At 37.1% G+C, this 13,580-nt stretch overlaps 1 protein-coding gene across 4 annotated transcripts in view; it reads right to left on the bottom strand.

Annotated features, from left to right (window-relative positions):
• Positions 1 to 13,580, bottom strand: part of LOC137251450 (uncharacterized) — a 152,638-nt gene that overhangs the window by 72,814 nt on the left and 66,244 nt on the right. For all 4 annotated transcript variants that reach the window (XM_067786048.1, XM_067786047.1, XM_067786046.1 and 1 more), the window contains exons 2-4: positions 11,668 to 11,804; positions 6,671 to 7,525; positions 1,036 to 1,165 (exon numbers count right to left, since the gene is read on the bottom strand). In XM_067786048.1, the coding sequence (XP_067642149.1) occupies positions 1,036 to 1,165; positions 6,671 to 7,525; positions 11,668 to 11,804 (1,122 nt within the window). The remainder of the gene's footprint in view (positions 1 to 1,035; positions 1,166 to 6,670; positions 7,526 to 11,667; positions 11,805 to 13,580) is intronic.

Genomic DNA, 13,580 nt, shown 5'->3' with positions numbered 1-13,580 from the left:
CTTTGAAATAGGAAGAGCATATTCAACTAAAAATCTAGCGAAGCCTGCAGAAGTTGTTTGCTTTTGTGCTGGTCTTAAATTGCTGTATATGATTATGACCTTTTTCCAGGAAGTTTTCTAAATGACTATTTGAAGTGGCCACAAGACCATTCGTTCTTATGGCCGTTTGATGTGGTCATAACGTCAATTGACCTTTTGCCCGTTGACCTTATGTCATCTCACCGTTTTATATACATCATATCAAGTGCTGCTTTGTTTCTCTACTGCGCTGTTTTGTACTTCCCCTTGATGCCTCTTCCCTTTCTCTGTGGTCTTACCCTTCATCTTGCTCTTACTGTTCTTTTTCTTGTTTTTCTAGTTCTTCTTTTCTCGTTCTCTCCTTTTCTGACTTCATTCCCTATCACCTCTTTCACTTCCTCTCTACTTGTCTTTATTTCCTTATCTCACTCTTTCCTAGCATCCCTCTCCCGCTCCAATTCCTGCTTCCCCTTCCTTTTTTATCATTGAACACTTCTTCTTCCTTTTTATTTCTCTCTCTCTTTTCTTCGCTCTACATATTCGCGTTCCTTTCTTTACCCGCCCTCCCGATTTCCCCTCCCACCTTTCCTTCATATCGGAAACGAAACCGGAACTGTCACATAACAATATCAGGACAAGACACAATCCAGGTGACAGAATACCCAGAGAGGAGAAAATCCCGACAATTCTAAATGTGCATTCTAGATAAAATTTCAACACAACAGTGGAACATACACCTTAGGACCAACGTCTATTAAAATCCTGACAAACTTTTGAAAACAGTCACTATAGAAGAGAGATTGAAATTGCATTGACCATTGGCATTAGAAGATATTTTGATGAATTGAGGACACTCATACACATTCATCGCAATCCTATTATTTAAGTTTGTACGTTTGTAAATGTAAGGTAACATATATGTTAACGTCTAAATATGTATATATACATAATTAACTAAATAATAAATAAACTATTTGCATATGTATGTGTGTGTATTAAATATTTTTTCATTCTTACCCTCCTCCTTAGTTTCGGGAAGTGTTGTCACATTAGTGGTTACCACCTCGCCATTTCCCAATTGATTGTTGGCCCATATCCGAAATTCGTATGTGGTGTTGGGCTCCAATCGGTATACTTCCATTTGCCGCTGTGGGACCGTACAAGGTTGTACCACAGTAACACGTCAGTGCAAAATATATGTCGATATGTATTAACATAAAAAAAATTAAATGATATATTATTTTTAAGCACTCGTCAATAAATTAGCTTAACTCAATTCGAGTGGGTGGTGGCAAATACTCATATGAATTCGAATCAAAATTTTAGCATGCGGCTAATTGCATGTACAGATATACAATAGGGTGGTTCGATTTACTTCCAAAAACCGATTATGCGGAAACCGTTGTACGGGCACTTCGAGCAACTTTGATAAGAACACTGTGAGTTTAAAATAAGGCTGCATAATTAAGTTGTTTTAATCAAAAAATAAAAAATATGGGAGTTTAAATTGTTCAGGTGGCGAGACTTTAGTGAAAAATTTCGAAATTCTAAATCAAACACTCAAAGTAATGATTGATTTTACTGAACAAAAAGGACTTCATGAAGTTGGAAATATAGTCAGACAAATTACAATTCAAAAAATTTATTAGAAGTGCCCAGGAAAGGTCGAAGAAGAGCGTAACGGTCGCGACATTATAAGTTTCATAAATTGTGTGAATTTCCTTTCCACACCATACACTGTCAAAATTTCCCACAAAATTTGAAATTGCATCTATTGATACTGCCTTCAAAGAAAAAACATATCTCAACCCTTTTTGATTTATTAGCATTTTAAGATGTTACGGTCGCGATATTCTGGTGTTACGTTGGCGACATGATCAGTTTGTTTGTATATTGGGCGATAACTCCTCAACCTGCTGATGTAGACAAACGAAATATATCCCATCTTGATAGTCTGAACAGATCCTTTCGTGTGATATCCATATTGCAGTAAAATACTTTAAGGTCATAAAAAAAAACTACTAAAATCAATGGACTTGGTATAGTTGAATCTGTCCTACTTCCCTTGATAAACAAAATTTCATATTTAAGTATAGTGCCTTCAGTCTCACCGACATGTTTAAAAAGTTAAAAATAAATTAAACGGCTTAGCCTTATTGAAATTTTGGTATTATAGTATTTTAAATTGTATTTGTTTTTCTATAAAACCATTTAAAAGAAAAGTTGGTTTGAAACACAAATGGGCAAATAATGGCTATTCAATATATATACCGAGAGCAAACGAACAAATTTTTAAAATTTTTACCATTATCTGGCAATTCGTGACATCCATTCTTTCTGTCAGCCTTATTTGGCAGGTAGGTATGGCAATGGAGGCAAGGAAAACTTCTTCACTTGTAGGAATTCACAATGCTTAAGATATTTACTGTGAGCCGTACATTATTCCAAAGATATTGAGATTCGTTTCGAATTACGAAAAACTATTTAAAATTTTTCCCAGCATAATTTGATGTTTGTAAAAGAAACAACACCGATGATCCTAGATGCGCAAGAAATCTGCTGGTGCTACTATGAGACAGTTTTTCTATCACTGCGTTGTACAACAATTAAATTCCCGTGTACCCTCGAATCCTGTTTTATACCATAAGAGCTTCAAGCAAAGTTGCTTAGAATGGTTCGTAGAGCAATTTTCCCATGCTTTCGACAAATCGACCCGCTTAATATACATTTTCATACATATGCGTGCACTGGTATGTGCAATTGCTATTTGTAAATTGATACATTTGCAATAATTTTAAATAATGATATGTATATCAATACCCGCATAGGCGGAGTTCGACGAGGGACCTAAATTATTTGTCAATGCAACGGTCGGTCAAGTTATACACAATTGATTCCAAACAAACAAAAAAATAGATAAATATTTACATCCGTTTAATTTAGTTTTTGCATTTATTTGCGACACAACACGAAATTCAAACCAATAACACGATAAAATCATATGGGATATGCGCCAGTGAGTCTCAGCTCGTTTTAATTGAATGAAACTTTACATACATTAGAGTAGAAACAAAACAATACCTGTACCCCCAGCGGGTTAGGAGGTCAGAATATACCCGCGGTAGGTATGCCTGTTGTAAGAGGCGACTAAAATATCAGATTCAAGGGGCTGTGTAGCCCAACCCTTCAGGTTGCCAGCGCAATATATAGCTTCTCCAAAAACAATTGTCAACCTCGCCTATCCGTGGCGAATCCTGTTTCATTAACAGCCGAGGCTCTGGCGATCTAGGGGGTGGGAGGGCGGTATGGCCTGAAGGTTTATTGTGGCCATATAAATCGTTCCCGAGATGGTCGGGCTAGCACCTCAATGGTGCTGTGTTACCGGAGCGTACCTGATCTGTATCCGGAAAAGGACCATCACATCGATAACACTCCCCAAAGCCTTCGGGGAGTAACATTATCGCTAGAACAACAACAACCTGAACTTGTACCGGACTGAAAGTATCGATTCTTATTTATATCGGTATTTTTTTGTTTTTTGTAATAAATAATTTTCAGCAAGGGTTGACTGTTATGCCAAAGTACATGCAAGGGGAATCCATACCAGGTGGTGGCAAAGCGAATTCAACCAATTCGCCGTGCAAAAGAATGTCAAGTCAAAAGAAAATTTTAATTGATTTCGATTAAGTTACATATTAAAATACAAGGCGCTGTATGGAAAATAATCAAGAAGTAGCAACCAGCTGTTGGTATAACAGCACCTGGTACTGAATTCACCTTGAATTACATGTGAAGCAGCTTTGCCTGCAGTGCTGCTAGTTTTGCTGCTGCTTGTTATATTTACCTGGCAGCTGTATGCAGCGACTTGTGTCAAAGAATGACACTGTCAAAGCGTCAAAACGAAGCATTGTGGCAGGAGTTCTATGTAAATCCGGCCTTACATAAACTCGGTAGTCGATTTAAAGCGAAAGAAGTGGCAATGCGTTTAATTGTTGTCTTATAGCGCTGTCAATGTGTCCAAATGACGAAATCGTTTACGTAAGTTTAACTTAACCGCGGCCTCTGTGGTGTGGTGCTCCGCCCACCACACCGAAAATCCTGAGGGCAAGGCAACATCGAAAATTTAGAAAAACAAAATATTTTGCCCACCAATTTGTAGGAAAAATGAAATGGAACACGACGCAAATTGGAAGAGAAGCTCGGCCTAAAAGCTTTTCGGAGATTATCGCGTCTTGCATTTATTTTTTATTCTATCTTAACTTCTTGTATCGCCTTACAATTTCCATATTTCGTTTTCATTCTTTTATAACATTTTAAGATTCTAACTTAAAAAAATATCATATCAGCTCAGATATAATCAGTTCTAGAGTATATTTACCAGAATTGAACAAGTGTAAAGACCGTTTCCTTTATAAATAATAATCCAATTAATAAATTTGTCAATAAATCGTGTTTTTTTCGATACCTACTCAGTACTCGGTGCAAAACTATCGACCACAAATTTTCTTGATATTGAATCAATAGTTTTGATACCTGCATACTTGTATCTACGAGTATCGTTTCACCCCTACTCATCCTCTGCACTACCAAACTTAGGATGGGGGGGGGGGGGGGGGGGTTAATTCATAGTACCACAGGTTTGCAATAAAAAGGAACCATCACTTACTACTTTTTGGTTGTCATGTCATGCAGGGGTAACCAGCTTTGCCGTTACTTGGAGCTTCATTTTCTGGCTATAGTCTCAGCGAATACCTTCCCAGTTGATTCTAAAGCTTAGTAATTTTGAAAACAAGGCCCTTCCCTTATGCTCTTTATAGTTGGCCCATTCTTAACATGAGTGACCAATTGGGAAGGTTCCAAATAACCCTGAGAGTATTTTCCATCGCTCAGGTAACTTATTCGATACGACATTTCTGAATAAATGATCGCTGGAGAAACCGCCGTTTTGGCCATTCGTGACAGCCATTCTCTCTGTCAACTTATTTGGCAGGTAGCTATGACAGTGGAGGAATATAAAGATTCTACAGTAGTTAATTGAGAGATTTCCAATTTAGAACAAAAAAGTTTAAAAATGACTGACTGTCATGACTTCACTTTTTCTTAATCTTTTTATTCACTCCTCCCTCCGTCTTTTTTGCTTCATCTATCTCCATCTTCGTCTCATTCTATCTCTTTCTCAATCTCCTTCTCTCTTTTCTCTTCTCTCAATTACTTCCCATTCTTCTGCATCCCTTACTGCCTTCCCAGAGGGTGGTATGTATTTTATTCCAGTCCCAGTCCCAGTCCCACTCCGAGTCTCAGTCCCAGGCCTAGTCCTAATCCCATTCCCAGTCCGTCTCTGGATAATATATTACTCTGTACTAAAGCACTCATCAACAGCTTTCATTTGATATCCATATTGTATAATCACTGTCTATTCATTCACTGGCCCACGTTTTGGCCTATATCTCGAGACCCTAGTCACCCAGGGGTATGAAAATTACCATCTACACAACAATAATATTATAGCGAATGATATTAAGTATAGCACATCACCAGGCCCGCCGAGGGGGTGGGGGTTACTGGATAAAGACTCTCCTGAATTAAAAAATATGTCATAGTACCTCTAAATCGCGGGCCCCCTTAGAAACCCCCACCCCCTCGGCGGGCCTGGTGATGTGCTATACTTGATATCATTCGCTATAATATTTTTTATTGATAAGCAGGTTGTTTAATTAAACACCAAGCAATTACACGGAAGTATATCCGCACCACCTGAAAATATGAGTGCCACTGCGTATACGTCACATTTTATTATTACGTATAAACAAATAAAAAAATTTACAATAAAATAATATTGCGACTATAAACTGAGATATAACCTATCCTATCTCTCAAGTTAGATCAAACTACACACGGGGTGCAAAACAAATTCAAAATCCGTTAAGTAGTTTAGGATTCAATCGCGGCCAGGCGTTGTCCTGCCCTAAATTTGGCCTATCTGCATACATTTTAATAAGCTTTTTCCGTATGACTTTGCCCTCCCCCTCTTCACTTTTTCCCACTCCGAGTCTCAGTCCCAGTCTTAGTCCTAATCCCAGTCCCAGTCCGTCTCTGGATAATATATTACTCTGTACTAAAGAACTCATCAACAGCTTTCATTTGATATCCATATTGTATTAACACTGTCTAGGCATTCACTGGCCCACGTTTTGGCCTATATCTCGACACTCTAGTCACCCAGGGGTATGAAAATGACCCTCTACACAACTAAAGACTCCTGAATTACACACCCCCCCCCCCCCCCCCCCCCCCCCCCCCCCTATACTTGATATCATTCGCTATAATATTTTGTATTGATAAGCAGGTTATTTAATTAAACGCCCAGCAATTACACGGAAGTATATCCGCACCACCTGAAAATATGAGTGCCACTGCGTATACGTCACATTTTATTATTACGTATAAACAAATAAAACAATTTACAATAAAATAATATTGCGACTATAAACTGAGATATAACCTATCCTATCTCTCAAGTTAGATCAAACAACACACGGGGTGCAAAATAAATTCAAAATCGGTTCAGTAGTTTAGGAGTCCATCGCGCCCGAAAATGTTGTGACACGTGTTTTTGTTATCATTAATAAGAAATTTCGCATTCAAAACTTACAACGTTCGGCGCAATATTGACGGGATCCATTCTACTCCATTCGTGTTCGAACGATTTGTTATAGGGCGTTTTACTGTACGAAATATTCCTAAATTCAGCGGTAAAGCTGCGAATCGGATAACCGCCAGAATTTGCTTTATTAAAACGCCAAATAAGAAACCCTAAAATTGTTGACGCTTTGAAATAAAGTTGTGTTACAGGTCCAGGTGGGGTGCGTACAGTTAAATTGACCTTTTCAGCTGCTTGATATTCTTCAATTTCTGTCATCATTCTTTTGTCATCAACCCTTACCCCAGACTCACTATTTCGTGACCATTGCTGTTCAACAGCAAACATTTCTTCGTCTTGTGTATCTCGACTTGTTTGCGGTTCAATGTTATCACTTAACTCTACAGGCACTGCTCCCATTGTTTGACCGCCATTGTCTACGGTGGCGGCTTTGTCAGAAATCGCTACATTCTGCGTTGTTATTATGTTGGATGTCTTTATATCTGTGGCTGTGACTACGTTTATTGTGGGCACTGAAATTGGAAGCGATGAGGTAGTTGAAGCATTTGTTGCACTTGTATTCACAATTGTTGCTATTTTCATAATATCTGCCGTCGACGACAACGGCGACGAAGACGATGATGATGATGATGATGTTGACGGCATTGATGTCGGCAAGGATGACGCTGACAATGACGGACTTAATGGTGGTATTGATTTTTTCATTTCATTTGTGGTATTTCGTGTTGCCACTGCATTGGAGTCAGCTTCGAAGACGGAGGATTGGTGAGGTGAAATTGCAGCGAAACAAACATATAAGCCACCTGCATCGGCCGAAATATTCGTGAACACCAAAAACTTTCCGGTCTGAAATTAAATTTTTTGGTATTTATGCAAAATTAAAAATTAATTTGTCAGTATGTTGGTACATACATACATACATACATGCATATTAAAGAAATTACGGAACTGAGTTTACCGGAATCGGTTTTTACGAGTTTGCCTTATCGGTTTCGGAATACGATCCGGGGATGTCAAATAAAATAGTAGGAATAAAAATAATAAGAAAAGTCTGAGTAAGAAGGCTAAAACATACATATACCCAGCTGCGTGCTCACACAAATATAATATTGAACGACTTGTAGAGAGATTAACTAAATAGGGCTGTCGTGCATATTAAACACTTTTTTATTTTTTTATTTTCGAACCATATACATATGGCGCTTTTCACGTCAACTGTTCCCCCGTCGAAAAACTTAATCAGCCCAATTCTAAACGAAAATTCCGTGCGAGTTTTTTCCCTTCTTCCATTCCTCGTATTCTAAATAATAATTCCTTGTGAGTTTTTTCACTTCTCCCTTTCCTCCTATTCTGAACAATGTTCGAAAAAGCGGAAACCGGTTGTGGGAGAAAAGTAAGTATTATGAATGTGAGGGAGAGGGAGATTTCTCTGCCATTTCATAGAAGTTTTTTAACTAGTTAAATTAAAGGGAATGCATCAAAATAGTTAAAGGAAATTGATTATTTTAAGAAAGAACACTTATTTGTACAAATTTGTGCTAAAATATGTATTTACATTCTACCACAATATTCTCACTGTTAATACAACAACAACAACCACAATATTCTTTAAGTCGAAAAATATATCATAAGCAACGGAAGAGCTCTTCGCATATTTGATGCAGCCATCCAGAAATTGCGCAAGGACTTTTGAAGAAGGCTTAAATAGATTTTGGCATATGGCGAAAGGTGAACTCAACTCGACTTGGCCGCCAGAAAATTGCTTTGCAGAATGAAAGCAGGCAACTCCGGCGGATTTGTGTTATCCCGCCGGTCTTCTTCTTATGCTCCTCTGTTGATGTTGCTGTGGCACCAATTCATTACTAATTTCAGTGAATACCACATGAAATGCAATAATGTGCATTGTTTATACCTTATTTCTTAATTTCAAACAAATTGGCAACAATAATTAAACTTTACAATTTTTAAACAAAATAAGAAATGCGCAACGAAATTTCAATTGACAAAACAGCTGACTTCGAAATTCCTATTCCCCAATTATTCTTCTCCCTAGGAGAAAAGAATTGGAGGAATTTTTCCGCGGGAATAAAAAAATCCGCGAGAACAAAATTCCGCGATAATATTTAGAATTGGTCTGTATATCTTCACAATCCAGGGAAATGTTGGTTTTGGCAGCTAGATTAAATTGTTAATAATATGAAGTACCCCAATGGATGATACAAGATCCCATCGTGTATTCAAACCAGTTTTTTTATTCCAAACTCAGCTTAGTTTAGTTTAAAAGTTAGATAGAGGTTTTTTCTATTCGAATGGAAATTAATTTTATAAATAAAATGGTTGATAGAGGTTTTATAACGTGCTAGAGCTCCATATCGAAGGCTCTCTCAAGGCAGGTATTATCAAAAACGTTAACCGCCTGCCACACCGTATGCTCTGGGTTCGCACCCCGGGCAAAGCAACATCAAAATTTTAGAAATAGGGTTTTTCAATTAGAAGAAAATTTTTCTAAGCGGGGTCGCCCCTCGGCAGTGTTTGGCAAGCGCTCCGAGTGTATTTCTGCCATGAAAAGCTCTCAGTGAAAACTCATCTGCCTTGCAGATGCCGTTCGGAGTCGGCATAAACATGTAGGTCCCGTCCAGCCAATTTGTAGCGAAAATCACGAGGAGCACGACCAAAATTGGAAGAGAAGCTCGGCCTTAGATCTCTTCGGAGGTTATCGCGCCTTACATTTATTTATTTTATTTATGTCTATCTCGATCCTATTACATCATTGCACCCAAACGTTATGCGATTAAAACTATCAATTTCTATGCTTAAGTATAGCTGAGTAAGAAAATGTATGCGGATAAAAGATTTGGCTTTTACAACAAAATTTGTTTGCTGAGAGAGGTATTTTCAAAATGAGAATTAATAAATATTTGAGCTAAGCTTGAAAGTTGGCATTAATGTCATATATGAAAGGTGAGTTAGAGATCATTTTACCATCTAAAACTTATTTTAGTTAAATTGCTGTATTGAATATAAGCACGAAATTATCTGTGCAAAAGGAGTGACCGAAATATGAACGGATTGCGATGATACAGGGTGTCGAAAATTTGATTTTTTTCCTTTTTATACGACGAAATATCCACGAACAAAAAGAAGGTTTGGATGAGTCTTATACTTAAAAAAAAATGATAAAAAAATTGTTTTCCAATTAGATATTGTTATAATTTTTGTAAACTGTCTCAAATTTAGCATCTTTTTGCAATATAAAACTAAACCCCAATTATTCCCCTACAAAAATATATGGGCAATGCCAATTTTGAAGTCCTCTTAAACGACAACCGATTTTTTGCTTGAAATCTTGTTGTAGTATTCTAGGGGGTTTGAGGATGATTTAGATTGACAATTTGGCCCGTTTTCTTTGTTATCTTTTCGGGAGGTAAATCAGTGGTCGACTCATTCACAGAACACTAATTTATAGTGCTATTTCCTTGAAGTTTGGTGCAGGCTTCCTTGAGTAGCAATATTTGAGAACCTTTTCAATCCGGAAATTGCATCCGCGAGTGACCACTTACAAAATCTAATTTATAGTGCGGGTTTTAGTTCCGTTTCTGAAATACAAACTAAAATGAGGAATTTGTGTTGTTTTTCAAATAATGGCCTTGTCGTCTGGCCAGACGAAATTTTACACTTTGAACTTTATCCACAAATATTTGAATTTTTATTTATAAATTTTGAAATGAATTCGATCTATGAGGTTTTATAGGCTTTAAAATATGTTCGTCTAGCCAGACGACAACGCTAAAATAATATAATCAACTTTGGTACAAAAAAACAGACAAAATAAAAAGAAAAAAATATCGATTTCGGAATTATTATAAGGGCCGCCTCGAAACTTAAAAACCCACTAAAGCTTTTCATGATCGGGTGGGTAGCAGTAAAGTTATTCACGAAAATAAAGCCTCGTCTGGCCAGACGCCACAATCTATGAGAGGGTTAAAAAGAACAACAAGAGGGCAACTGAGATTTATACGAAAAGCCATACAAGCCAACCTACACATACACACATACAACTTGTATGAGAGCAACCGAAATTGAATTTGCTGCGTAAAAACCTAACTCGATTTCCAATTTTTGTTCTGCGTGACATTTAGATTTGACGTTTGCACACATGCTTTACATCAGAGCCGGCCACACAAATACTAAAACAATGGCATAAGTGTGTGTAAAAATTGAGTGACAACTCCCCTGGACTGTGAAGTTCGAAATTAAAAAGGACTCTGGTTATTTGATTTCAAGCTAATCCTAACAATATTTACTTATATTCATATAACTAAGAACGCGGAGGTCGAGCTAGCCAGATAAAACTTTTTTATAAAAGAAGGTATGGTGTTTCTTCAATGCAAAATTTACTTAAAAAAATCACTTTTTCATTAAGAAAGAACTATAAAACAAAGTAAATGTAAAGATAGAAATATATATTTTCAAAACATAAAGTTATTCAATAAAAAAAAAATGTATAAAAATTAATAAAACTAAGTAGAACGTATAAAAAGTTACTTATATTAAATTGTCAATATTTATTAATAATTAATTAATTATTATTAATTATTAATATTTAAATTGTCAATATTGATATGTGTGTTCAAAGGAACTTAATAATACTAACTAAAACGTATTAAAAGTCACTTTAACCTTGCATCATATTTTATTATGTGCCCAAAAAGTAGCATGGACTTTTCCTTTTGCATTCACTGTTGATTTTAGTGAGTGACAAGCGAAAGCAAACGATCGTGATCGCACATCGTTAGTGTCTGTGTGAAAATACGAACTAAAATTGCACAATGTGCAACTTTTGGCCGGCCCTGGATTAGAGAGTGTGGGCAGGACAAAGTCTACTGGGATGTCTAGTACTTTTATATGTTTTACCTGTAGTAGTTTAGGTACGTGGGAATGTTTAAATAATTTAATTGTATGTGTCTACAAAATATCTTCGGTCTTACCTGTATTATAGTACTGTTATTACCGCTTTCTTTTACCCACATAACACTGCCTTCCGCTGTACAGGGTACGGATATGTTTTTGCCTTTATCCGTTACGTATTCGTGGTACTTTATGGATGATGTTAAAACCGTTAGCACTGCAAAAACCGAATTCAACAAAAATAAAAAAATTAACCATTTTTACTTTATGTTTTCAATAAGCATGGATAAAAAGATTAATTCCAAACTGTTATGCATATCTAATTATTTGAACGAGGAAAAAATACGAGTTAATGAGCAGAATTGATCTGACTTACTATTAAATTTTAATTTACCTTATCTTTGAATCTAGGTAGGATTTAAACAGAATTCCTTGCCTAGTGCTTTGACTTTCACAAATAATCGCGCAATAGGCGGCTTTTCCTAATCGCTTTGATCGCATTGTTTCGCTTTGATAGCGCCACACGATTGTTTGTGTGAAAGCAAAAGCCTACATCGCCGAAAAAAGATAATAAAAAATTTTAACATTTACTGGATATATACCATCCAAATAAATGCAGTTTCTGTGTTGGATTTATGGTTAGAGAGACTTTGTCACCAAGAGCTGACTTTCACGCCTGTGGGTGGGCCTTGTCTCTATCCTCGTAAAAACAAAGTTTTTGGATACCTCATTTATCTACGCCCATTCATCGAAGCAGGAGAAAGGCGATGAGGTGAAAGACGCTTTCTCTTTCACGCTCCACAACAAATCTTCTCCTAATGGGCTGAGTCTGATCGACTTCGCCGGTCCCCAGAATGAAATACATATAACCAGATCGACAATATTGTGATAGACAGACGGCATGCCTCCAGTATTTTAGACGTACGCACGATTCGAGGCGAATGCGTCAAGAAGAGTGTGTTAACACTACCGCGAACTGAAAAGGAAAGCGAGGGGCCCTTATAGAAAGAAAAGGCAGAGGCAGAAAGGCGTGAGTTCTAGGAGATTGAGCTGCTAGCCACCAAGAGTAAAGCTCGAAAATTTTACCAAAAACTCCAGTAAAAACGAAAACGACGACTTGGAATCTGATTGTTCTTTTCCCACTCCACAATAAAGGGGATCCTGCAAACTGCGCCAACTATCGCCTTCTTAGTATCGCATATAAGGTCCTGTCAAGTGTATTCTTGGAAATATTGAAGCCCGCCGTGAATTGACTGATTGGACCTAATCAAAGCTTCTTCAGACCTAGAAAATCAACCATCGGCCAGATTTTCATCATGCGCCATCTTAGTAAAAGCCCGCGAAAAAAAGAATTTACACACATCGCCTTTTCGTCAATTTTAAAGCCGCATTCTACAGCACGAAAAGGAGCTGCCTAAATGCGGCTATGTCTGAATTTGGTTTCTCCGCAAAACTTATACGGATGTGCAAAATGATGTAGAGCAATACCATCAGCTCGGACAAAATTTGGAAGTACCTCTCCGAACAATTCAAAACTAAACGGACAGGGGGATCCCCTATCGTACGATTTCTTTAATTTATTCTATACGAGTGTCCGGTCCCGCTAATTTGTAGGGAAAATTTAGAGAAAGTGAAGTCCGGCCTAGATCTCCTCTTAGGTAAGTAGCGTCAAATACTTTTTCTATGTACATATGTATGTACATACATATATGTATGTGTATTCGTATGCATGATTGGCACTTGAAAATGTTAAGATTGGCAAAGGTTGAGTAAAATCTTTGTAAGCAAGACCGACAACACAAGTCTACACAAACAAGTGAACAAATAATATTGATAAAGTCATTAAGCCACCTGACTTTTTGCCAGACGACTTTTTCATTGTATACCTTTACCTTTACAATGGACTTTTTGCTATGGCAACAGTATACTAAAATAGCAACTATCCATCCACATCACCATTTTAAATCCAAAGTGTGCAAATCATTTCATAGAA

Source organism: Eurosta solidaginis, chromosome 4 (assembly GCF_040869045.1).
Source record: "Eurosta solidaginis isolate ZX-2024a chromosome 4, ASM4086904v1, whole genome shotgun sequence".
Classification (NCBI taxonomy): Eukaryota; Metazoa; Arthropoda; class Insecta; order Diptera; family Tephritidae; genus Eurosta; species Eurosta solidaginis.
Note: the sequence above shows the minus strand (reverse complement) of the source record. Positions and strands in the feature narration are given on the sequence as shown.